General features: G+C 38.4%; 1 protein-coding gene across 1 annotated transcript in view; it reads left to right on the forward strand.

Moving 5' to 3' along the window:
- Positions 1–5,040: 5,040 nt before the first annotated feature.
- Positions 5,041–24,233, forward strand: part of sfmbt2 (Scm like with four mbt domains 2) — a 78,861-nt gene continuing 59,668 nt past the window's right edge. The window contains 3 exon segments of the mRNA XM_051950308.1: positions 5,041–5,219; positions 18,827–18,990; positions 21,381–21,469. Of these exon segments, the coding sequence (XP_051806268.1) occupies positions 18,900–18,990; positions 21,381–21,469 (180 nt within the window). The 5' untranslated portion in view covers positions 5,041–5,219; positions 18,827–18,899.

Genomic DNA, 24,233 nt, shown 5'->3' on the forward strand with positions numbered 1-24,233 from the left:
TTTTTTACCCAGTTTTGTTCAATTGCAGACAAGAATCACTCAAATCACAAACAGAATGTCTTAACTTCTGTCTTAATACATGTTCTCCCTTTAAAAAGCAGGTCAAAACTGTAAATAAGTCCAAAAGTCTGTAGTTTCCCAAATGCTAATGGACTCTTTTACAACGTTTGACTGCAAAATTACACATTACTAACTGTATTTAATGCTACAAACAGAAGTATTTTATAGATATTTGATGTTTTTTGAAAGAAATGCTGCATATTAAACATTGGGAGATGGCGAGGAACTTTATTTTAGCTGTTAGTTTATAGATTTTCCTCTGTTTTATTTAATTACAGATAATATCTGGTGAAATCACAGAAAAAAACATATTAATTTACATGTTGATTGTAAAAAAAAAATTAATTTACCTATAAAATAACATTTATAAACTTAAAATACCGAGTTTTACATATTTAAATCTAGAAAAATACAATTATTGTAGAGATATTTCCACAGTTTTTCAACATTCTACAATTATATTTTTTAATTTTTTGTTTATTTGGCATTTTTCATAGTTTCTCATAGCAGAAGAGGAATCTATCCCACCAAGTTTATTGTTTAATTTTAAGGTTTTCTGAGATGTAGATATATGAAAATATGTACATCACATGAAAAGAATGCAAAAATATACAAAATTTAGTGAAATAAGTTCTTTGTAAAAATCTCACATCGTTCTACACTTTGCAGCTTCTAGTTTTTACAGCAGGAAAGTTTTAGGTTACTCACATTTTAATCACATTACTGGCAGAAGCTTCACTCTTCCCATTTTAAAGATGCACTTTTATCAAAGATCCTGTTCTGTTTTCAAAGAATTCAGTTTTGAAATATCATCTGAAGGTTAAAGAGTCTTTAAATCTTCACTTCCAAGCAGTCTGAGGTAAAACAGATGCCACAAATATTAATAACAATCACATTTGTCGTTTTTTTTTCTTGATAAACTGCACAAACAGCCTGTTAGATGTGTTAAATTCATAGGTGCCCAGTGGGAAGGCGACTGTATTTTCGTTTCATGAAGTTTTGGACAAAAATCAGGGGACTTTTGTCGTTTTTATTTCAGGGGATTCCCAAAATGTGCTGCGTAATTAATCGATCCACTTTTATGCTTCTCCTAAAAGTCGGCAGAAGTTCCCCACTTAAGCAGGAAGCTTCTTTCATTTTACTGAAGCCTGTTTTGGAAACTGCGCCAACAAACAAACGTCGTTTTCTAATCACAGAGCTGCGCAACTTTCGCTTTCTGTCGCTAAAAAAACGGCCTGTCTGAAAGTTCAGCGCACTAAATCCTCCACCAAACTAAAGTCTGTCTGTCTTTCTGTGCCACATTCACCAAGGCAACTGCTCGGTTAGTCTGCGGTGTTAATATCTGACTGCTTGGAAAACGTTATGGAAACATGCCCCAACCTTTGAGCCAAACGCATGAATGCCTGTCAGAAATGCGCTCCGACCACTAGAGGATAGTGTTGACTTTGATAAGAGTTCAGATCTGGATTAATGAAACATGAAGAATATTTCACAAGAGCTGTTTGGAAAGGGGAAAAAATAAGAAAAAACAGCAGGGAAAAAAAGCCTAAAAAGTGGTATGATTGACCTTTTGGGCGTATTAAGGCACATCTACGGCTGATTCAAACGAGGAAGAAGCGACAGTTTGTTGTTTACCCTTCTTGGAAAGTATAAAAAACTTTATAGATGTTAGAAGTAGAGATACTTTATCTTTCTGGTCATAAATCACAAAACTGTAGCTACAGATGGAGAAAAACGGGGAGCTGCAGCATCAAATAACTGCCTGAAAACACCTTAAAATGACTTTGAATCCAGTTTTAGAGTTTCACAGCCTCTTAACTCCTCTATATTTATGAGTTTTCCTGATTTTAACTAAGGCTTTCATCATGTTTTGTTGTAGAATTTGGCATTTTTATTGCCCATATTGTAAAATGTGACAAATAAAACCTCTTGAATCTCGGTTCATTGCACCATATTGAAGTAAAAATGTGATGAAATCTCGCTCTGTTTTTGCACATCTTGACCTTTTGCACCACAAATGTTGGGCAATTTTTTCACTTTTCTTTGCATATTCCAAACACTGGGAGCTACAACATCAAATAGCTGTCAGCAAAGACTAAAAAAATAACAGTTTTGATTCAGTTCTATCAAGTCATGAGCTGTAGTTTCACAGTCTATTTACTCTTCATTATTTATGACATTTATAACAATGCTTTTATCCAGTCTTTTTGTGAAAAAGTTACTTTACATTTGCAAAGTGCCAGAAAATTCTCCTGAATCTTGGTTATTGCACCATATTGAAGTAAAATATGATGAAATCTTGCACTGTTGTTGCACATCTTGACCTTTTGCACCATAAATATTACACATGTTTAGGCTTTCTCTTCACTTTTCTTTGCATATTCACAAAAAAAAAAAATCAAAAATATAAGCTGCAGCATCAAAGAATTGCCTCTTTCTAGTTTTAAAAAAATGTTTTGATCATGTTTTAATGTGAATTTTATCAATTTCCCTCTGCTGAAGTAAATATGTGATGCAGTTTTGGGCCATGTTTGCACATCTTGAGCTTTTGCACCATAAATGTTGCACGTTTAGCTGATTTTTATGCTTTTATTGCTGTTCATTCCAGTTGTATCCAGCAGAAGTTTCCCCATCCCTTGACTTCTCATTATGTATTACTCTTTTCTTGTCTGAGGAACATTTTTATTAGGTTTTGTAGTAGAACTGTTGCAAAATGTAATTAAATGTGTGAATCTTGATTATTTTGCACCACATTGAAGTAAACATTTGATGCAATCTTGCACTGTTTTTGCACATCTTCACCTTTTGCATGACCAAAGCTTTAGTTTTTCTCTTTTTTCTTTCTTTGCATATTCAAAAATATCAAAATACTGCCTGCAAACGCTTAGAAAATGACTGTTTTCCTTCAGTTTTATCAACCTATCAATAGCAGTTCTATTTACTCGTCAGTATTTTCTGCATTTTAAGAATGTTTTTATCATGTTCTGCTGTTTTTCCACAGCCTTCTGGATCATTGTTCACTTTGCATTAGCAGAGTTACAGTTAAAACCTCTTGAAATGTGATGATTTGCACCACATTGAAGTAAATATATGATGCAATCTTGAATTGGTTTTGCACATCTTGACCTTTTGCACCATAAATATTGCACACTGAAGCTTTTTGGTAGGTGGGCTTTTATCCAGTTGCTTCACAACGTTTTTGCTTTTCCTTATTTATGAGTTTTTCTGTTGTTTAAAGAATGTTTTTAACATGTTTTTAGAGAGAAAAAAGTCATTTTGTATTTTCAAAGTTGGGAGCTGCAGCATCAAATAACTTTCCTTCAGAAAATGTTTACTTTAGATCGTGTCTTGTTTTAGCAAAGCCTTGTAGATCGCTGTTTTTGCACATTTTGACCTTTTGCACCATAAAATTTGCACATGTTTAAGCTGTTTTGTTTTGCACTCCTCTTTGCATACACCCAAAACTGGAAGCTGCAGGATCAAATAACTCGTAAACACTTAAAAGATTCTGAGTTTTATGCAGCTGAGCAACAGTAATTTCACAATCTGTTTTGAAAGATCTATTATTCTTTCCAGATCTTCTTTTAAAGCAAGATTTATTGTTTTTGCACAGCCTTATGGATCTCTAGTCACTTTGTATTTGCTTAAGCTTTTGGCACTCTTCTTTGCATATTCTTGAAATGGGGAGCTGCAGGATCAAATAACTTCATTTAAAGACTTTTTAAAAAGACAGTTTTACTTCATTTTTATCAAGTCAAGGAACAACAGTTGTACAGAGTTTCATAATATCTCTTTAACTCCTCTGTATTTTCTGTAGCTTATGAGGAACATTCTTTTTGTCATGCCTTGTTTTGGCACAGGATAGCTGATGATTTTACATTTGCTTTGTAACAAATAAAACCTCTTGAATCTCGATTATTTGCTCTTTATCGGGCTGTTTTTTGCACATTTTCAGCTTTTGCGCCATATTTTGCACATTTTAATTCTGTGTTTGCACATTTTGACCTCTTGCACCATAAATATTGCACATGTTTAAGCTGTTCTGCACTCTTCTTTGCATATTTCAAAACCTGAATGTTGCAAGTTTAAATAGCTGCCTGTATAAATCCAGTTTTATCCAACATTGGCTTCATTATTTCATCATTATTTATGACCTTTTCTACTTTTTAAAGATGATTTTTAATCATGTCTTGTTGTTTTCGTACAGTCTTGTGGATCTCTGGTCACTTTGCATTTGCTTAGCAACAAACAAAACCTCTTGAATCTTGATTATTTGTTCTATATTTGGCTGTTTTTGTACATTTTGATCTATTGCACCATACATTTTGCATTTTTTTCCACTGTTTTTGCACATATTGACCCCTTTCACCACAAATATTGCACGTTTCAGTTTTTTTTTGCACTCTTCTTTGTATATTCCAAAAATTGGGTCAAGTAACTGCATGTTTGAATCCAGTTTCATCCAGACTAACAGTAGTTTCACACTCTGTGTACTAATCATGATTTATGACTTTTCTATTCTTGTTGTTGCACAGCCTTGTGGATCTCTGGCCACTTTGCATTTACTGAGCAACAAACAAAACCTCTTAAATCGTGACTATTTGCTCTATTTTTTGCACATATTGATCTTTTGCGTCATATATTTTGCACATTTTTGCGCTCTTCTTTGTCTCTTCAGTGTTTGTATGTACCATCAGAGTGATGAAGCGCATCCTGGAACTTGTTTACCGCCGCACACGACAACAAAAGGCTCTTTTTTTGGTGCCACATTTGCATGTTTATTTCATTAATTTTAAATGCGCCGTGACTCTGCGTGTAGTTGTTTTTTCCCATCCTGCTGTGCGCTGCGCGTCGGCTGAACTTCGCTTCCCCCCTCCTCCCCTATTTATAACAGCGCTGAGGAAATATTTGTTACCGCTGCTGCGCTGAAAGGTCAATGAAGGAGTTGGCTTGGAAATATCTGTAGATGTTTTTTTGGACATGCGCAGACGGGAGATGCCATATTGGAACGGGGGCAGCAGCTGAAAGACGTCGCTCGCTCGCGCTGCTCTGCTCGGGCTCACGCGAACGAGGCGGAGGAGGAGAAAAAAAACACCGGAGGGGGGTCTGGAGACGGAGAGAGACGGAGACCCATCGGAGGAGGAAAAAAACTTGTCCAGGTAAGACAGGTGACGGTTCCCGGTAGAGCAGCTCAGACCGGAGAAAGCTTTCTGTTGTGTTTTTTACACGTCGGGCTGCGCGTCGTTGTTTGTTGTCGACGGAATAAACAACCGGAGAGTTTATTTATTTTTCCCACGAAGTGCTCGCGAGGCGGTTTCCGTGGAGAAAAATCGGTCACGCTCGCGAGCTCCAACTTGCTGAAAAAGAAGTGTGTCTCGCGGAGGGGACGCTGCTGTCTCGTGGCGCTGCTGGTCAAAAAAATAAAAAATTTAGAATAAGAAAACGTTTATTTTCTTGTTTTCCGTTAGTCACGTTTGATATTAACGCGCATTTCACGGGGAAAAACGCGAATTTTAACGCCGTTTCCGAACGTCGTTTTTGTTTCTGTTTGATGCGAACTTCTGTAAAATTCACCTTTTGTCGCTACGTGACTCATGATGGGATTTAAAGAAAAAAAATCCCGTCGTCTCTCGTTTTCGGTACGTAAAAAATAACAGATAAAAAAATCGGAAAATACCGGACACTGCCAAAATGTCAAACCACTTTCAACATGGCGGTGGTTCGCAAGAAAGCTGAGGGAAAACTGCGCCTTAAAAATCTTTGAACGAGGAAAAAATAAAACGCCGGCACCTAACGCGCCCGGTTCGGTTTCTTTTGATGGACACACGAGAGGTGCAATCAATTAAATCCGAAGTGTGCATTTGGCGATTCCGTGGGAGTTTTTTTCCGCTGCAGTTTTGAGTGTGCAAAGTACTACATGACCGGAGTGGCAGCCTGCTGCTGCTGCTGCTGCTGCTCGGCTACACCCCTCACTGCTTCATCTTCCTTATGTGCACTTAACGTTTCCTCTTTCACTTTTATCAACACATGCCGAGCCTCATTCGATCACATTAGTACCGGTTTCCCAATTACGCACGATTCCGCTCCACGTTTTCCCTTTAATTTTGCGTAAAATGTCCCTCATGGCACAATCTGGAGCACAATTACGCGCATAATTGGGTTATCTGCTCTGCGTTATTCCGCTGGATTCCTCCTCCACGTTAAATACATAAAGAGGAATATGAATTAACCAAGATTTTAGACTTCTTCTTGCAAAAAAATGGGCGTAAAGGTAAAACAGCTGATGCTTTTTCTTCACTGTGGCTGTACGTTATTGATTCCTTTGCGTCTTCTCCTCGTTTTTTTCTTCAATATTGCGCACAATTCCAACAATCTGGAGCGCAAGTAGGCGCATAATTGGGTAATCTGCTTTGCTTTAGTCTATCAGATTCTGAAGAATATTAATATATCAGCGTTTTAGACTTCCTCTGGTTCCAAAGGTGGCTGCAAGTTGGGGGAAAATGCACTTTTTAAGGGGGGAAAAGTGGGCATGAAGGTAAACATCTGATGTATTTTCTTCAGTGGTTGCACTTTATTGATTCTTTTGCACCTCCTCCATGTTTTTCCTTTAATTTTGTGCCAAATTGCACAATCTGCAGTACAAATAGGCACATGATTGAGTAATCCACTGGATTATTCCTCTTCTATGTTAAATCTATATTTAGGAATATGAATTAATCATGGTTTAAGACTTTTTCTTGCACCAAAAATCTCTTTGAGTGGGGAAAAAAAAGGGAAAAATGAGAAATATCTGATGTATTTTGTTCACTCTGGCTGCACGTTATTGTTTTTTTTCTCTCCTTCAGGTTTTTCCTTTAATTTTGCACTAAATGTCACTATCTGGAGAACAGTTAGGTGCATAATTGGGTAATCTGCTTTGCGGTATTCCCCAGGATTCCTCTTCTGTGTCAAAGCCATAACGAGGTATATGAATTAATCTTGGTTTTAGACTGTTTCTTGCACCAAAAATCTCTTGGAGTGGGGAAAAAATGCCCCTTTAAAGGGAAAAAAAGCACAAATTTGGTGTAAATGTTAAGTATCTGATGTATTTTCTTCATTGTGATGGCACGTTATTGATTTTGTCTCTCCTTTTCCTTTAATTTTGCTGTAAATGGCATGTGGAGAACAGTTAGGAGCTCAACTGGGTAATCTGCTTTGCGTTATTCTATAAGATTCTGAAGAATATTCGTACATCATGCTTTTGGACTTCTTCTAATTCCAAAGGTGGGTGCAAGCTGGGGGAAAATGGTATTTTTTAAGCAAAAAAAAAATGCAAAATGTGGCAATAAAAGTAAACATCTGATGTATTTTCTGCACTTTATTGATTCTTTTGCACCTCCTGCTTGTTTTTCCTCTAATTTTGTGCCAAATTGCACAATCTGCAAAACAATTAAGCACATGATTGAGTAATACACTGGATAATTCCTCTTCTATGTTAAATCCATAACGAGGAATATGAATTAATCATGGTTTTAGACATTTTCTTGCACCAAAAATCTCTGAGTTGGGCAAAAAAATGCAAAAAATTGGTATAAAGGTTAAATATCTGAAGGTTTTTCTTCACTCTGGCTGCACATTGTTGATTCCTTTGGATCTCCTTCTCGTTTTTCCTTTAATTTTGCACTAAATGGCGCTGTCTGGAGCACAATTATGCACAGAATTGGGTAATCTGCTTTGCGGTATTCCTCAGCATTTCTCTTCCATGTTAAATCCATAACGAGGAATATGAATTAATCATGGTTTTAGATTTTTTCTAGCTACAAAGATGTCTTTGAGTGGGGGGGAATGCATTTTTAAGGGAAAAAAAATACAAAAACAGGTTTGAAGATAAAATATCTGATGTATTTTCTTCACTGTGGCTGCATTTTTGATTCTTTTGCGTCTCCACCTCATTTTTTTCCTTCAATTTTGCTCTCAATTGAACAATCTGGAGCACAATTACGTATATAATTGGGTAATCTGCTTTGCGTTATTCCACTGGATTATTCCTCCATGTTAAATCCATAACAAGGAATATGAATTAATCATGGTTTTAGACTTTTTTCTTGCTCTAAAAATCTCTGCAAGTGAGGAAAAAAAGCAAAAAATGGGCATGAAGGTTAAATATCGGATGCTTTTCTTCGCTGTAGCTGCACGTTATTGATTGTTTTGCAAGAACCGCCCAGCAGCCATTTACTTCTTGTGTTTTTTCTTCTTGTTTTTTGGATAAGGCATTGTATGTTAATGCTCTTGTTTCTCCACAAAGGCAATCACATGCTTTGTGCTAACGAGAGAGGCACAGATAGAGAAGGAAGGTCACTGTGCAGGAATATTGATTCTTTTTCTTTCTTTCTGTTGTTGGCACACTAACTCTAAACCTGTATTTGAATAAGGGGTGGACTCACGCAAATATCAGAGACACCAGAGCTGCAGGTTTTGTCGGACGTGTTATGCGAGTGTGGTGGAATAAGAAGCTCCAGGGCTGCAGGGCTGCTTTTTTTGTGTGTGTGGCAGTTTTCTGTTTAAACTCGTGCACTTTAACTGATCTCAGTGAGCATCTGGCTGCTCAAATTGGCCACACTGAGTGCATTGTCTATATTAAAACAAGAGCTGGAAACGGAGGACAAATTGTAGAGGCAGCAACTCTCGGATGGGTCTAAAAAGAGGAGATCCTAATAGGGAGTAATGCAATAAAACCAAAGCCCATGCAGTAGTAGTTAATCTCCTAAATCCCCCATTAAATCTTTAGCATGGATGGGTTTAGAGAAAGGCAGGAGGACAACACGTGGATGCTCAGCTCCCCATCAGGGGCTAATCAATTAAAAAAAAAAAAATCTGAGGCAACAGGGGCACAAATGTTTGAGATTAACCAGTTTAATCCCCCTGGTGCCCCAATCTGGGCTGTTTCCTCCAGGACGCTGCAGGCCAGTAGAGCTTCATCAAGTGCAAGCTGCTGCTCCCCCCTCAAAAAAATAGGGGAAAAAAAGTGCAAAATCAAACAGTTGACATTGGGAACAAAAGCCTGAGGAAGGTTTTCTGTCCTTCAGGGTTTGGTCCTTCACTAGTTCAACCAGTTTTAACCAGTGAAGGACCAAATTAAAACTGGACATGCTTACACAAGGAGGACGAAAGTTTATTAATTTCAACCTGCTATGGTTGGTTGTTGGCATCTTATCAGTAAAGTTTCAATACCCTTGTTTGGATTTATGAACTATACAGCTGCAGAAATGTATTTAAAAGCTCTATTTAATGCTATAAATGTGGCTTTGTGTCCAACGAGAACATTCTTGGAGCCCTCGGGGAGCTGCCTTAGCGTGATACAGTCCAATACGTGACCTTTTAAATTCCAGAGGATATCCAAAAGTTTGCAAAGATAATAAATAATGTCTGGGTGAATTTTAGGGAAATGAGCAATGCAGCCTGCAAGTACTTGAGCAGTGACACATATCCTGTTTTTTGGCTTCGATTTCCAGCAAACTGGATTTGCTTTGAGGGTCTTCAGGGTGTTTTTTTGTACATAATGCTTGTTAACTCCGTGAACTCCAAGCTGTTTCTGGGCGACTTTTTGCTCCTGTCGAATTTTTACTCGCTGTGTGCTCGTTTTTCACTGCAATATAAAGTCCCGCACCTCTTTGGAAACAGAAAAGCCATGACTAGAAGTAGAGAGAACTTAAACATGTCTTTTGTGCCGTCTAAGAAAGTTAAGATGCAAAAAGTCATAAAAAAACCCGAACATTTATTTTACAAAAATGGAAGAAAACCTGGAATCAACGTGTGTAACATTTCCCTAAGTGCCCAGAGGTGTTACCAGTACTAGAAGAAAAAAAAAAAGGCTCTTCATACCATAGATATTTTACTATTTGCATTTATAATTGACTTCCATACTATCTGCTCTATGTAAACACTGCCTGCACTTCAACCGAAAAGTCCCAATTTGACTGTTGGCTACAGCTGACCTGGTGTTGCTTCACAGTTGTGCTGAAAAGTGCAGAATTTTTTAGTTTTTACAGAATCTGGTTAGAGAAAACAGTTAATTTTTCCATGTGTTTTTAAATGAGAAATGTAGAATTGATGAAATATACTAATTTCAAGCTCAGATTTGGTTAAGTTTCCTGATTAAACTGAGCATCTTAGATGAGAAGAGCCCTTGGGAAGTAGAAAATCCAACAATTCTTTCTGTTTTTGCAATTTCTAGTGCTAACAAATGTCTTCATGCAGTCTTATTTTGGCAGCTTTTCAAGACAAATCTGTTTTTTGGAGTTCAGAGAGTTGAAGCACTTGAATCAGCCACGTAGTGTTTTTTTCATTAGCAGGAATATAAAGGAAAAAAAATGTATGCGTGAGATTGAAAGCTGCAATAGAAAACATCCATTATGCCTGTATTTTGTTCCTGTTTTTATTTTGCATTCATCATTTATTGAGTAATACTCTTATCTTGTCTAGTGAGCAGTGGAAAACCGCCCAAAAGTTTAAATTTCTAGTGACATAAAATGTAAAAGGCAGCATTTTAAAAGCTGGACTGAGGAAATATTTGTCTTTTTTTTTTTTGATAACAGACCTGCTGTTGATAAACTGTGTGATTAATCTATTGATTGTTTGTGGTCTATAAAGGAACAGAGGAATTAGTCAGGTTTCACAGTGCATGTAAACGTGATACCTTTCTATGGTTATAGGGGAAAAGCTGCCACTAAGGGGGAACTTTAAGGGAAAAACCAGGTTGTAGAAGTGCTGCGAACTCCTCCTCCCACTACTTGATAGCAGCGTTCGAGTGCACTTTGACGAGTTTTAATGAGCGCTGTGGAGGGCTGACGGCAGCGATGCATCAGCGCTACTTTGCCAGCGACCGAGGGGGGAGAAGAAGGGCAGCGAACGGCGTCATGTGAGCCAAATTAGCTCAGCGTGTTGTTTACGCAATGGATGTATGCTGGAGCCACTGTGGGACGTCAGGGGAGGGGGGGGGGGGGTGTCAGGGAGGCGGGTGGGGGATGTTGCACTGAGTCGGCTGGTTGTGGAGACTGTCACAGCCTTGGTACTGGAGCCTCTCAGCCCTCAGCACAGGAGCTCCAGTGTTATCTGTGCAGTTTTATTTTCTTTTTTTGGGGGGTTTTCATCTGTGGATTGTTCTTTCTCCTGCGTGGATGAGGATGTCCGGCTCACCCGATCACGGAATATGAGCTTTTTTTCTTTGGCTTTTGGATGCCAGTTTTCAAGGCTGACAACCTGAGCTCGGAGTTGCTTTCTGGCTTGATTGGGGCTCGCTGTGTGATGGCAGCATGCCTCGGCGTTAATTGCCGGTTTGATGAAAGTGGGTGGAAGTCGGTGAGTGAGTCACTGGTGATGTGACTGCATGACCGAGGACAACCACTGGGCAAGTGACAAACATGATCTGTTGATTTTTTTTTTAGTTTATTGTTGTGGTGATTATTTGAAGGCAACATTGAACAGACGTTTGTCCTTTCTCCTCCAATGTTTTCTGCTTTGATATATCTTTTTTGTGTGTTTGCAGCTTAAAATTAGTTGTTTTTTCTCATTAACCTTCAGAAATCCAAGCAGAGACGTGGTGTTTGTTTTGCTTCTGTCACATTTTTACTCACTGTGAGCTAATCTTTGTTTGTACAGTGTCTAGCTCTGACAGATGTTATCATGTTGTGTTGTTTTTTTTATTTCTTTAAGATAACATGCTTTTTAAATTTGCCAGAGGGTTTTTGGAGATCAGACGGTTAAAGCACTTGAATCAGTCACAAAAACGAGGCTCTATGTACTATAGATATTTTACTATTTACATTTTTAATTTGCTTCCATGCTTGTTTTCTAACTGTTCTGTGTAAACACTACCTGCAGTTCAACAGAAAACTCTCTGAATTTTTGTCATGTGACTCTTTGTCGCAGCTGAGCCGGAATTAGCTTCACGGTTGTGCTGAGAAGTGCAGAATTTTTTATTTTTTTTACACAATCTGGTTAGAGAAAATTGTTTGTTTTTGGTACATTTTTAAACAAGACACAGAACTTGACGAAATATCCTAATTTCAAGCTCATATTTAGTTAAGTTCCCTGATTAAACTGAATGTCTTTTTGTGTTTGCAGCTTGAAATTTATCTATCATTAAATTTATCAAGCAGAGACTTGCTTTTGTTTGTGGTTCTGTCACATTTTTACTCACTGTGGGCTAATTTTTAACCGTATTATAAAGTCCTGCACCTCTGTGGAACAACAATGACTAGAAGGAGATCAAACTGAAAATTGTCCTTGTGTGCAGCGTGACACAGTTATAATGGCAAGAAAGTAATGTCTGGTTATTTTACAACAATTTTAAAACCTGGAATCAACATGTAGATTTTTCCAAGTGGCACAGCTTGATTTTTCACACTATAATGTCCATCAAATCTGGAAATGTTTCACCATGCTGAATGTATCTTCCAGCTTGCTCCTCTGTTTACAGTTTTTCAGCCACACTGCATTTGTTTTATTGATCAAGTACATCTTTGCTTTGTCTCCTATCAGCTCTGTTTAAACACAGCATGAAGTTCTGCCAAAAAAAATCTCTGACTTTTCGTCATGTGACTGTTGGTTACAGCTGAGTCATTATTGGCTTCAGGGTCCTGCCGAGGAGTGCAGAATTTTTATTTTTTTCAAGGAATTTGGCAACCGAGACATGTAGAATTAAGTGATTCTAATGAAATACTATGATTTCATGCTTAGATTTGGCTAACGTAACATCAGATTAGTTGAACATGCCATGACTTGTAGTGTTTTTACAGATTCAGGCTCTTATAAATGGTGTTATCGTGCCAATTAAAAAAAGAAAAAAAAGTATTTTTATCAAGAAAACACGACTTTCAAACCCGTCGGCAAGTTTTGGGATTAAAATAGTTCTTTATGAAACTTTTTCTACGTGTTGTCCTCTCTTTTTTTTAGGCTTAATCTTACATTTTCAAAAAGTTTGCAGCTCTGTGTTTTGAGGATTTGCTTGTTTTTTTCAGTTTTGCGTCACTGGAAATTGAATATTTCTGTGTTCTGGTTGCTGCTTGGACAACACAGGACATTTAATAACATCAACAAGGACTGTAGGTACAGAGAGTGGGCGTTTCTTAGTGTTCTTGAGACATTTTATAGCTTAAATATTTAATCAGTTAGTTGAGAAATGGTCTGCAGATTAATCAGGAATGAAAACAATTGCTAGTGTCTGTCTAAAACATACTGACACATTCACTAGTCCCTGTGTGTTCAAAGGGGATTACCAGGTTAACGTGAGATCTAATGGGACAGGAAAGAAAGAAATGCTGCATATAGTTAATTTATATTTACTTTAACAGTTGGAGAAGTTAAGAGGAGAAACTCACTCAACTTGTATCATTGCCAACATCTTGAAGAGTGACGACCGTTTTAGAAAATATGATATTTGTCTTGTTAAGCTTCAAGAAAAATAATCAGTCACACATTACGAGCGAGATGGCTGTTTAAAATATAATTTTCTAACTATTGAACATTGATTTTGAGATGCTTTAAAGCAGGGGTGTCAAACTCAGTTCCTGGAGGGCCACTGTCCTGCATGTTTTAGATGTTTCCCTCTTCCAACACACCTGATTCAAATGATCAGCTTATCATCAAGCTCAGCAGAAGCCTGATAACGAGCCTGATCATTTGAATCAGGTGTGTTGGAAGAAGGAAATATCTAAAACATGCAGGATAGTGGCCCTCCAGGAACGGAGTTTGACACCCCTGCTTTAAAGTCTGTTTCATTCAGTTCTGGCAGTGACTGATTGAAAAGAGCAGGATGGTGCAATGTTAGGATGTTGTTAGTTTGTTTCTTGTAAACATGTACCCTCCAGATTAACATTATTATATAGAGATAAACAGTGCAGTAGATGTAAAGGTGGAAGTTGTCTAGCTGGAGCTAATTTCCCGCGTGGTTATTGTGTTAATACATATAGAAAACAACAGAACGTTTGGGAAAAGTAAACACAAATAATCCAGTCAGATTGAGTTTTGTGAAAGGAAACGCAACTGGAAACTGGTTTGGTGTCTCTGATTGATTCATTATTTGTATAAGACCTCATTATATTATTATAGTGAAGCATCAGTGTGTCAGCAGCTTGTTACTGTTGGAGCTGCTGCAGGTTTGAACCACTTTACATCCACTTTATGTACAAGAAATGACATAAATTTGAGGTGTGGTCAGGAGATTAGTGGGAGAGGAAAGAAGAAGCAAAGTTCTGATAGTCAAATCTGTTCTCAGTTCCTCTCTAATGTTTGATTTTGGTGAGTTATTGGATCATTTTGTTGAAATGAAACCCCATGACAAGTTTATAGGGAAAATAAAATCACTCAAGCGGCAGAGCTGTCATCTGAAATGTGCCTGTGACTGCATACAGAGTTGGAAACCACTGGTTTAATCTTTAACTATGTTGGTATTTTAACAGCTTTTTATATTATTTGTTGTGTCAGATTTTCATCTTAACAGTGACTGAAGTTGTCAGATAAAGTTAGGGAGTAAAAAAATTGAATATTTCCATCTGAAACATGTTGGAGAATACATTCAGCATGGTGAAACATTCTAGAGTTAATGTGCAGAGTATTTATAATATGCAGAGTCAACATTTTTTCCCATTATTGTTAACACCTGTGAGCTGAGTCTGTTTTTTTTTCCATTTATTCTTAACTAAATAATCAAAGAAACTCAACTTTGCCGCCCCCCCATTTGTTATGGCATTAAACCTTTTATACAGTGGGTACGGAAAGTATTCAGACCCCTTGAAATTTTTCACTCTCTGTGTCATTGCAGCCATTTGCCAAAAATCAAAAAAGTTCATTTTATTTCTCATTAATGTACACTCAGCACCCCATCTTGACAGAAAAAAACAAAACAAGAAATGTAGAAATTTTTGCAAATTTATTAAAAAAGAAAAACTGAAATATCACACGGTCATAAGTATTCAGACCCTGTGCTCAGTATTGAGTAGAAGCACCTTTTTCAGCTAGTACAGCCATGAGTCTTCTTGGGAATGATGCAACAAGTTTTTCACACCTGGATTTGGGGATCCTCTGCCATTCTTCCTTGCAGATCCTCTCCAGTTCTGTCAGGTTGGATGGTGAACGTTGGTGGACAGACATTTTGAGGTCTCTCCAGAGATGCTCAATTGGGTTTAGGTCAGGGCTCTGGCTGGGCCAGTCAAGAACGGTCACAGAGTTGTTCTGAAGCCACTCCTTTGTTGTTTTAGCTGTGTGCTTAGGGTCATTGTCCTGTTGAAAGGTGAACCTTCGGCCCAGTCTGAGGTCCTGAGCACTCTGGAAGAGGTTTTCCTCTAGGATGTCTCTGTACTTGGCCGCATTCATCCTTCCTTCAATTGCAACCAGTCGTCCTGTCCCTGCAGCTGAAAAACACCCCCACAACATGATGCTCCACCACCATGTTTCACTGTAGGGATTGTATTGGGCAGGTGATGAGCAGTGCCTGGTTTTCTCCACACATACCGCTTAGAACTAACACCAAAAAGTTCAATCTTGGTCTCATCAGACCAGAGAATCTTATTCTTCATAGTCTGGGAGTCCTTCATGTGTTTTTTGGCAAACTCTATGCGGGCTTTCATGTGTCTTTCACTGAGGAGAGGCTTCCGTCGGGCCACTCTGCCATAAAGCCCCGACTGGTGGAGGGCTGCAGTGATAGTTGACTTTGTGGAACTTTCTCCTATCTCCCGACTGCATCTCTGGAGCTCAGCCACAGTGATCTTTGGGTTCTTCTTTACCTCTCTCACCAAGGCTCTTCTCCCACCATTGCTCAGTTTGGCTGGACGGCCAGGTCTAGGAAGAGTTGTGGTCGTCCCAAACTTCTTCCATTTGAGGATTATGGAGGCCACTGTGCTCTTAGGAACCTTGAGGGCTGCAGAAATTCTTTTGTAACCTTGGCCAGATCTGTGCCTTGTCACAATTCTGTCTCTGAGCTCTTTGGGCAGTTCCTTCCACCTCATTATTTTCATTTGCTCTGACATGCACTGTGAGCTGTAAGGTCTTATATAGACAGGTGTGTGTGTGTGTGTGTGTGTCACAGGCTAGGCGTGTAGAACCCAAGCAGCAGGCAAACAGGCAGGTGGGTGAATAAATAAGGATTTTATATATATATATATATATATATATATATATATATTAAATGAACAGAAGCACTCAATGAGTGAGACCGGGAAATAACAGAACGGGAAAAACTAAACTGAACTAAGGGCAGACCAGATGGCCGAGGTGAGAACTAAAATAAAACTGAACTAACAGGGGAGAGGTGACTCACGTATGTCCGGAGTTCAGGAGACGGGACAGAGGCAGAGTTGAGGGAGCTGGTAGAGGGAGTGTGGCGAGGACAGAGAAGCAGGCAGACTGGGAGCAGACGGAGGGGTGCAGAGCAGAGGAGGGGTGACGAGCCGACGAGGGGTTCCGGGGTGAGGAGAGGAAGGCAGAGCAGGCGAGGTAATCCACAGGGAAGACAGAGTCCAGGGAGCGACGTGCGTGAAATGGAGTGCGGCATGCAATGACCCAGCAGAGTGGAGAGCCAGGCTTTATACTGAGCTGCTTGCTCATCGCGCTCAGCTGCACTCTTCTGCAGCCGCTTCCGATTCCCAGAACGCAGAGCAGGAGAGGGAGGCGCCATGACAGTGTGCCTTTCCTAATCAAGTCCAATCAGTTTAATTAAACACAGCTGGACTCCAATAAAGAAGCAGAACCATCTCAAGGAGGATCAGAAGAAATGGACAGCATGTGAGTTAAATATGAATGTCGCTGCAAAGGGTCTGAATACTTCTGACCATGTGATATTTCAGTTTTTCTTTTTTAATAATTTGGAAAAATTTCTACATTTCTGTTTTTTCTGTCAAGATGGGGTGCTGAGTGTATATTAATGAGAAATAAAATGAACTTTTTTGATTTTGGCAAATGGCTGCAATGACACAGAGAGTGAAAAATTTCAAGGGGTCTGAATACTTTCCGTACCCACTGTATATTCTGCACATACAACATTTTTGAGTTCTCTCTGTGGCCAGAACAAAAATACCTCGGCTTAAAACTGTGATATTTCATCGATTTCACTTCTACATCTCTCTCTCTCTTTTTTTTATAAAAGAAATTGCCAAAAATAAAACATTTGCTTGAAGCAGATTCTTTAAAAGACTAAAAATTTTGCACTCTGCTGCCCAACCGGAGAGATGTTAGTGACTCAGCTGGGACCAAAAGTCACATGACTGAACGGCTGAACTTCTTGGTAAAATATGTAAGACGGTAAAACCATCTACAGCATGTAGAGCCCCGTGTTTTTGTTTCTTTCCACTGTTTGTAACAACTGTGGGCATTTGGAAGAATGTTAAATCCATTTTTAGTTAAATTTTTGTGAACTAAATATCCAAAAACATCACTTTTAAAAAAAATCTTATGTACAATTTATGGCATTTTAACTGTGTCATACTGCACTAAATATATTCTGAGTTCTCTTTACTTCTTCACGGTTGTTCTGTTTCCATAGAGGACTGTATACTGCAGTGAAAAATGAGCCCACAGTGAGTGAAAACATGAGAGGAACAAAAACACCCCGAGACTGCTTGGAGTTTAAAGGGTTAAATGTTAAAAAAGAAACCTGAATCCACATTAATAAACTTCTACCGGTTTGTTTTTTCAAGACTTCCTTTCACAAAGAAACCAGTAGTAAAACTGACTTTGTTTAATGCAAAAAGCTCAAGTCAACACATTTCTAGCCCTATTCCCACTTTTGTCCATCATATTAAGAGGAGCTGCAACAATTAATCATTACCTGCTTTGATTATCTATTGACTTTTTAAAGAGTAAAACACAAAATCATGATTCCAGCTTCTTCAGTGTGAATATTTTCTGGTTTCTTTCCTCCTCTATGACAATAAACTGACATCATCTTGAGTTTGCAAACACTGATTGACATTTGTGACCATTTTCTGACATTTTATTAACCAAACAACTAACTGATAAACCAAGAAGACAATAGACAATGAATGTAATAGTTGGTTGCAGCCCTGATATTAAGCAGCGGTGTCATTATGCTGCAGCTCTGAACTATTATCTCTCCACGGCTGCCTGGATGCATGTTTTCTAGCCGGAGTTAATTTGTTGGCCTGTTGCCTTGCTCATGTCATTCCAGTTTTTCTACTTTGTTTGCCTCTGATTGGTTATCTGATGGAGTTTTGCTGTGGTATGCAAATGCACGCCGCCAGCAGACAGTATGTATGCAGAATATTACAGGCTGGAGAGGCAGCGGACGGTCTGCAGAACAGAGAACAGGTTTTACGTTCAGCTTTAATGATGCTGGGAAGCAGTTGGAGTTTATCACCGCAGAGTTTATGCTCTGGAAATCCCCAAAGATCAGCTGACTTTTCCCTGAATCTTGTGTTTTATTAAGTTTTGGTTTCTGGAGGTGGCACTTTTTTTATTTTTATTTTTTTGCCCATGGTGGCTGTTCAGACGAACCACCCACTTCTTCTTTTGTTTATTCTAAAGAAACCGAAATCACAAAGTGCATCATTTCCTGTCAGCCGGATGATTTTTCCAAGGAATTTTTTTTACGCAACAGTGGGTGTTTATTTGAGCAAATGTCAAAGCTTTGATGAAGTGTCTTGTTTAAATCATTGTTCTGCTGCTGGCTGCCGTTTCCTGGAAATATCAGTGAGTTTTTTATGGAAGGCCGGCTTCGGGTCGGACGTTATTTGATAAATTAGAGCAGTGATTGGATTTGTCTCTTCTGCCGCAGGGTTGTCGAGGGAAGCCGGAGATGCAGTGAAGGAGGATTAAAAACACCTCTGGTCAAAGGTTAAAGGTGCAGGATGCAGTCTCGTACTCAGGAGCAGCCGTTGGCCCTCACTGTGGTGATGTCACACTGCCCAACCAATGGGAAAGAAGAAGAGGTGAACACAGGTGAGACCCTTTTTTTCTTCTTAAATGTGGACGGGCTGGTTTTTATCAAAGTACCTGCATCAGATCAACAGATTGGCATAGGAGATATAGACTGAATGGAAATGCGTATGAGGAATCTTATGTGACTCATCATAGAGGGATCATGGAAAACTAACGTTTGTTTTTTTTAATTTACTTTATAGAAAATCCTACGTTACCTGAGGGTACTTGTAGGTTTAATTTTGATTTTAATTTTTGCATTGAAGTTCCTTCCCTAGGCTGCTTTTGCTTTGGTTTAACCCTCTGAACCTATAAAACCTGCTGGCAAAGTTGAAAGGCATTTAATTATTTTCAAAATATAACCAAAATGAGACCATTTATCATAGAAAGACACTGTAAAAACATAGATTTTTGAACTCTCTGATGGTGGCTGAACTACTGCGACGTCCTCTTCCACCAGAATAATTCACCAAGTCTAGCTGAAAATTGTGATATTCCAGCAATATCCTTTTATTCTACATGTTTCTTTTAAAAAATTGCCAAAAATTTTACATTTGCTTGAAGCAGATTCTGTACAAAACAAAAAATTCTGCACTCCGCAGCGCAACCGGAAAGATGTTAGTGACTCGGCTGTGACCAACAATCACCTGATAAAAATTCTGGTAATTTTCGGCTGAACTGCAGGATGTGTTCACACAAAACAAAGAAAATGAGAAAGAAGGTTAAAATATCTACAGCATGTAGAACCACAATGTTTTTTTTTTCCAATATTGGTAACACCTGTGGGCATTTGGAGAAATGCTGTACATGTTGAATCCATTTTTTTAGAAAGTTTTGTGAAATAAAGAAAGAAATTCAATTTTAGTATGCCTTTTGTATGATTTATGACATTCTAGAGGTGCAGGATATTATATTGTAGTGAAAAATGAGCCCACAGTGAGTAAAAATGTGATAGAAGCAGAAAAAGACACCAGGAAACTGCTTGGGGTTCAGACAGTTAAAACCTTGTCTTTCAACATTGTTTTCACAATGTTGGATGTAATTCTGTATGTCTATTGGAAAATGTTTCACCCAGTTGGAAACAGTCTGACCTGTTTATTTGAAAATGTTTGAACTCAAAACAGCTATCTGTGAGGAGAATATCAAAGGCAGCACACACTAGTGGCGGTTCACTTTAAACAGTACATGATGAACTATGAATATTTAAAATGGCATCTGTGAAATTTTACCTTGATATGTTTGAAAATGCCCGTCAACCCACTTTTGGCATATTTTTTGGGCATTAAAATTTGAGGCTATTTAAATGACAAAATCTCTAACTATTGAAGTTATTTTTTATCATGTCACTGATTCAGAATCTGCAATATCGGATAAATAAATTGAATAAATTCTGATTATGTGTGCGTTAAGATATGAAAAATAAGGGAAGTTATCATGAAAAGCCCCATTTTTGAGCACAAAAAAATGTGTAATACAGAAGACAGCTAGTGATATTTTCTGCATTATATGTAGCTGTATGCCACAGTAATACAAAACTTACAGAAAACTTTCATGGAATACGCAAATTATAGCATATATGAAGCTAAAACTTCACAAATTTCCAAAAATATCTATAATTGATGATGAAAAATAAACAAAAGAAGGCAAATTGGAGGTGGTTGAGCAGAAACTGTCTGAAAATTAGATGATTTTAGATGTAATGATCCACATACAGACTAAATAATAATAATAATAATAATAGGAAAAACTGGTACAATACTAGTAATACAATATTATTACTAGCTGTTTATTTAGTCTGAATATTTTGGTCAAGAGAAAACAAGCGTTTTTTTTTTTTGGGATTTGTGGGACTTTAACACTGAACTGAAATTGAAAAAAAAAAAAAAAGCCGACAAGTGTGTGAATTCATGAGAAAAACGTGAGGCGACATTACAGTCTATTTGAGACGAGCTCTATGAAAACATCGGCTTCCTACCATCTCCTATCATTACACCGAGCAGGTTCAGTCGCACGCTGTGAACACTGAGGAGTCTCTGGAGACGCAACACACACCGACACACTTCACACACACACACACACACGCATACACGCACCGACACACTTCACACACACACACCCAGAAACACGACAAAGGAAAAAACTGGCACGTAATACCTCATATGCATCATCCTCCCTCAGGCAAAGTGAACAATTCTCACCTCCAGGAGAAACATTAGTGACTTTATGTAAGACGCCTTGCAGCCTGCTGCGAACACAAACCGTCATTTATCAGAACTCTGCGCTTCAGCCTCATTTACGAGCCTCCGTTTTTAGCCGCTACTCGCATGAATAAAATGCACTTTTGGCCTCCAGCTGCGGGCGTCTTGCTCTATTGGTGTTGATTTTTTTTCCCCCTGTTTATTGTGATGCAGATTCCATGGAGGAAGAGGCGGAGTTCAGCTGGGAGGAGTACATGGAGGAGACGGGGGCCACCGCCGCCCCTCACACCACCTTCAGACATGTGAGTGTATGATCTCACTAGAGTCCCATCCCCGGGTGATCCTTTAAACACAGCCTCATAGATAAGTAGCATATGCAGAGATCCTTTAATGACATATTAGCCGGAGCAGCGCCGCGTTAATGCCGCTAGCGCATTCGGTTTGCTTTTGTTTCCTCATGACGCATACGTTGTTGGTTTTCTAAACATGCTTTTGTAGGCGACTCGTGAAGCGTGAAAGAAAACGGCACAGTGGAAACAAACAAGCATCACCATGGGGGTTATTTAAAATGATTTAGTGAAAGTGGAATGAACCCGGTAAGACTGTGAGACACTTCTTCTAAGGCGCATATTTGAATTTCATCATCCCTCATCATCCCCAGTCTTTGCTACTTCCTTGTGCTCCACTAGTAGTGAAAATATGCTTTATTTTAATGATAGTAGGCAATTATATATACAAATACCATAATATGAATAACGTAAGCAAAATCATGTCTACCTGGTGGTTTTTTTTCCCCCTTTTTTATGATAAACCTGAGCTGCACAATTACTGAATGTTAACCCTGTGAACTCCAAGCAGTTTCTGGGTGTTTTTTCATGTTACATTTTTATTCACTGCAGTAATTTTTCACTGTAATGTAAAGTCCTGCAGCTCCAATGGAAACAGAACAAACATGACTAGAAACAGACAGAACTTAACTTGTCTTTTGTGCAGTATGACACACTTACAAAGCCATTAATCGCACCAAAATCATTAAAAAGAAAACATTTAAGTTAAAAAAAAAACTGGGATAAACATGCACAACATTTTGTGAAGAGCCAACACTAAATAAAAAAGAACTGTGGCTCTACATACTATGTATATTTCACTACTTACATTTTAATTTATTTGCCTACATGTCTCTGATTTTCTTTGTGTTAATGCACAGCCTGCAGTTCAACTGAAAATTCAATATTTTTTATTAATTTGGCTGTTGGTCACAGTTGAGTCTCTAATGGCTCCACAGTTGTGCAAAATAACACATAATTTTTAGTTTTTCGCCAAATCTCGTTAGAACAAACAATTTATTTTAGGCAATTTTTTAAATCAGACATGTAGAAGTGACTCAGTTTTAAGCTGAGATGTGCTCAAGTTTCCTGACTGAACTCTTTGGAGATTAAAAAAACTGAGTGTTTTCAACGAAATATTATGATTTTAAGCTCTAATTTTAAATGAGTAATTGCTCCATGTGAACTCATTTACACAACTTTCTCTTTTTTCACTGTGTGATGCTGCAGGTATTTGATAAACTCAAAGGAAAAGCAACAAACTCAACTTCAGCTTTGGCTAACTTTTTTTTAAAACCCCAATTTTTATTTATAATTCAGTTTGACCTTTTGCTGTCTTTATTGTAATAAAGCCGTATTTTTCTGGAGTTTCTAATAAATATGGAAATGAAGATCAAACTTAAACTTTAAAAGAAAAACAAACAGTTTAAAGAACTCTGTGTGCACCTCTGGCAATGAAAGACAGAAAACCATGTGTTTTCCCCTCTCTGCAATGTTTAGGGACCAACATTGGCATTGAAATGTAGGAAAAACCTTGTATTCAGAGTTTGTTTAGTTTGCAGAGAAAGCCTCTTCAACCTATATAACAGGTTTTTATTCATGAAGGACGGGTTTTAAAGCTTCCTCTTATTCGGAATGAGGTTAGTTTGGACAGCGTGAGCGTTTGGCAACCCTGCTTGAAACCTGTTTGGAAATAAGATCCCCCTAATCAAGGTTAATGTGACACAGACGGTTAAACTCGCAGATTTTCCAGAAGTGGAAACACCTCACCGAGGAGCAGGGAGGTTGGAGGAGGACGGTGCTTTTTTTGGCAGCGGCTCTCCGGGCCAGCTGTGTGTCTGCTGAGATTCACTGGGCTGAAACTCATATCTGATAGCAGAGCGAGGCAAAGCGAAGCCTGGCGGAGTTAGTTCAGACAGACAATCGGGTCAGCTGATTGGTCGGTTAAACTCCACGCTGCCATCACCAACTGTGCAGCCTGTTTAACATGTCAGACTCACCTGCTGCATCTCCGCTGCCTCCTGTCCACCTCACACACACCTGCAGAGAAAAAGCACATTTACATTTTGGTTTTGGACTGAACTGATAACTGCTGTATGTTAATGCGACGTGTGTGCATGCTGACTAACGGAATTATGTTTCTTTTCTCCTGCAAAAACTGCAGTGGATCAGCTAATTAGTTCCCCACTAAATGTTCTTCAGGCTAATGCAAAGCTCCACAAGAACCGCTGTGGTAGCAGATTGATGATGGATTGACGTCCCAAGGCAAAGCTGAATATGCCTGAATGTTCTCATAATAACTAGATGGGAATTAGAGTTTTTTCTGCTTTCAGAAGATGCAGAAAACAACAAAAGCTCATAGTGAAGCAGCTTCTCTTTAAGGACCGTTCAAGTACTGAATGTAGTTTCAGATTTTGCCTCTTTAAATTAGGCATTTCCTGTTTGAAATCCTTCTTTTTTTTGTATCTACAATGCTTTTGTTTCACTAAAGTAACATTATTTATCAGAGCTACAAACTGCAAAAAAATAGAAAATTGCTGGAATTTCTGTTTTTAAACAGTCCTTGAACTATCTGTGACACATCAGTCAGTTGGGAAAATTAATCAAATCAAAGCTTCAAATTGTGACATTTCATCAAAAAGTCACTTTTGTCCACGTGGGTCATTAAAAAAATTGTCAAAAATAAATCGTTTATTCTAACCGGATTCTGTAGAAAACTAAAAATTCTACGCTCTTCGGT

Source organism: Acanthochromis polyacanthus, chromosome 1 (genome assembly GCF_021347895.1).
Source record: "Acanthochromis polyacanthus isolate Apoly-LR-REF ecotype Palm Island chromosome 1, KAUST_Apoly_ChrSc, whole genome shotgun sequence".
Lineage (NCBI taxonomy): Eukaryota > Metazoa > Chordata > Actinopteri > Pomacentridae > Acanthochromis > Acanthochromis polyacanthus.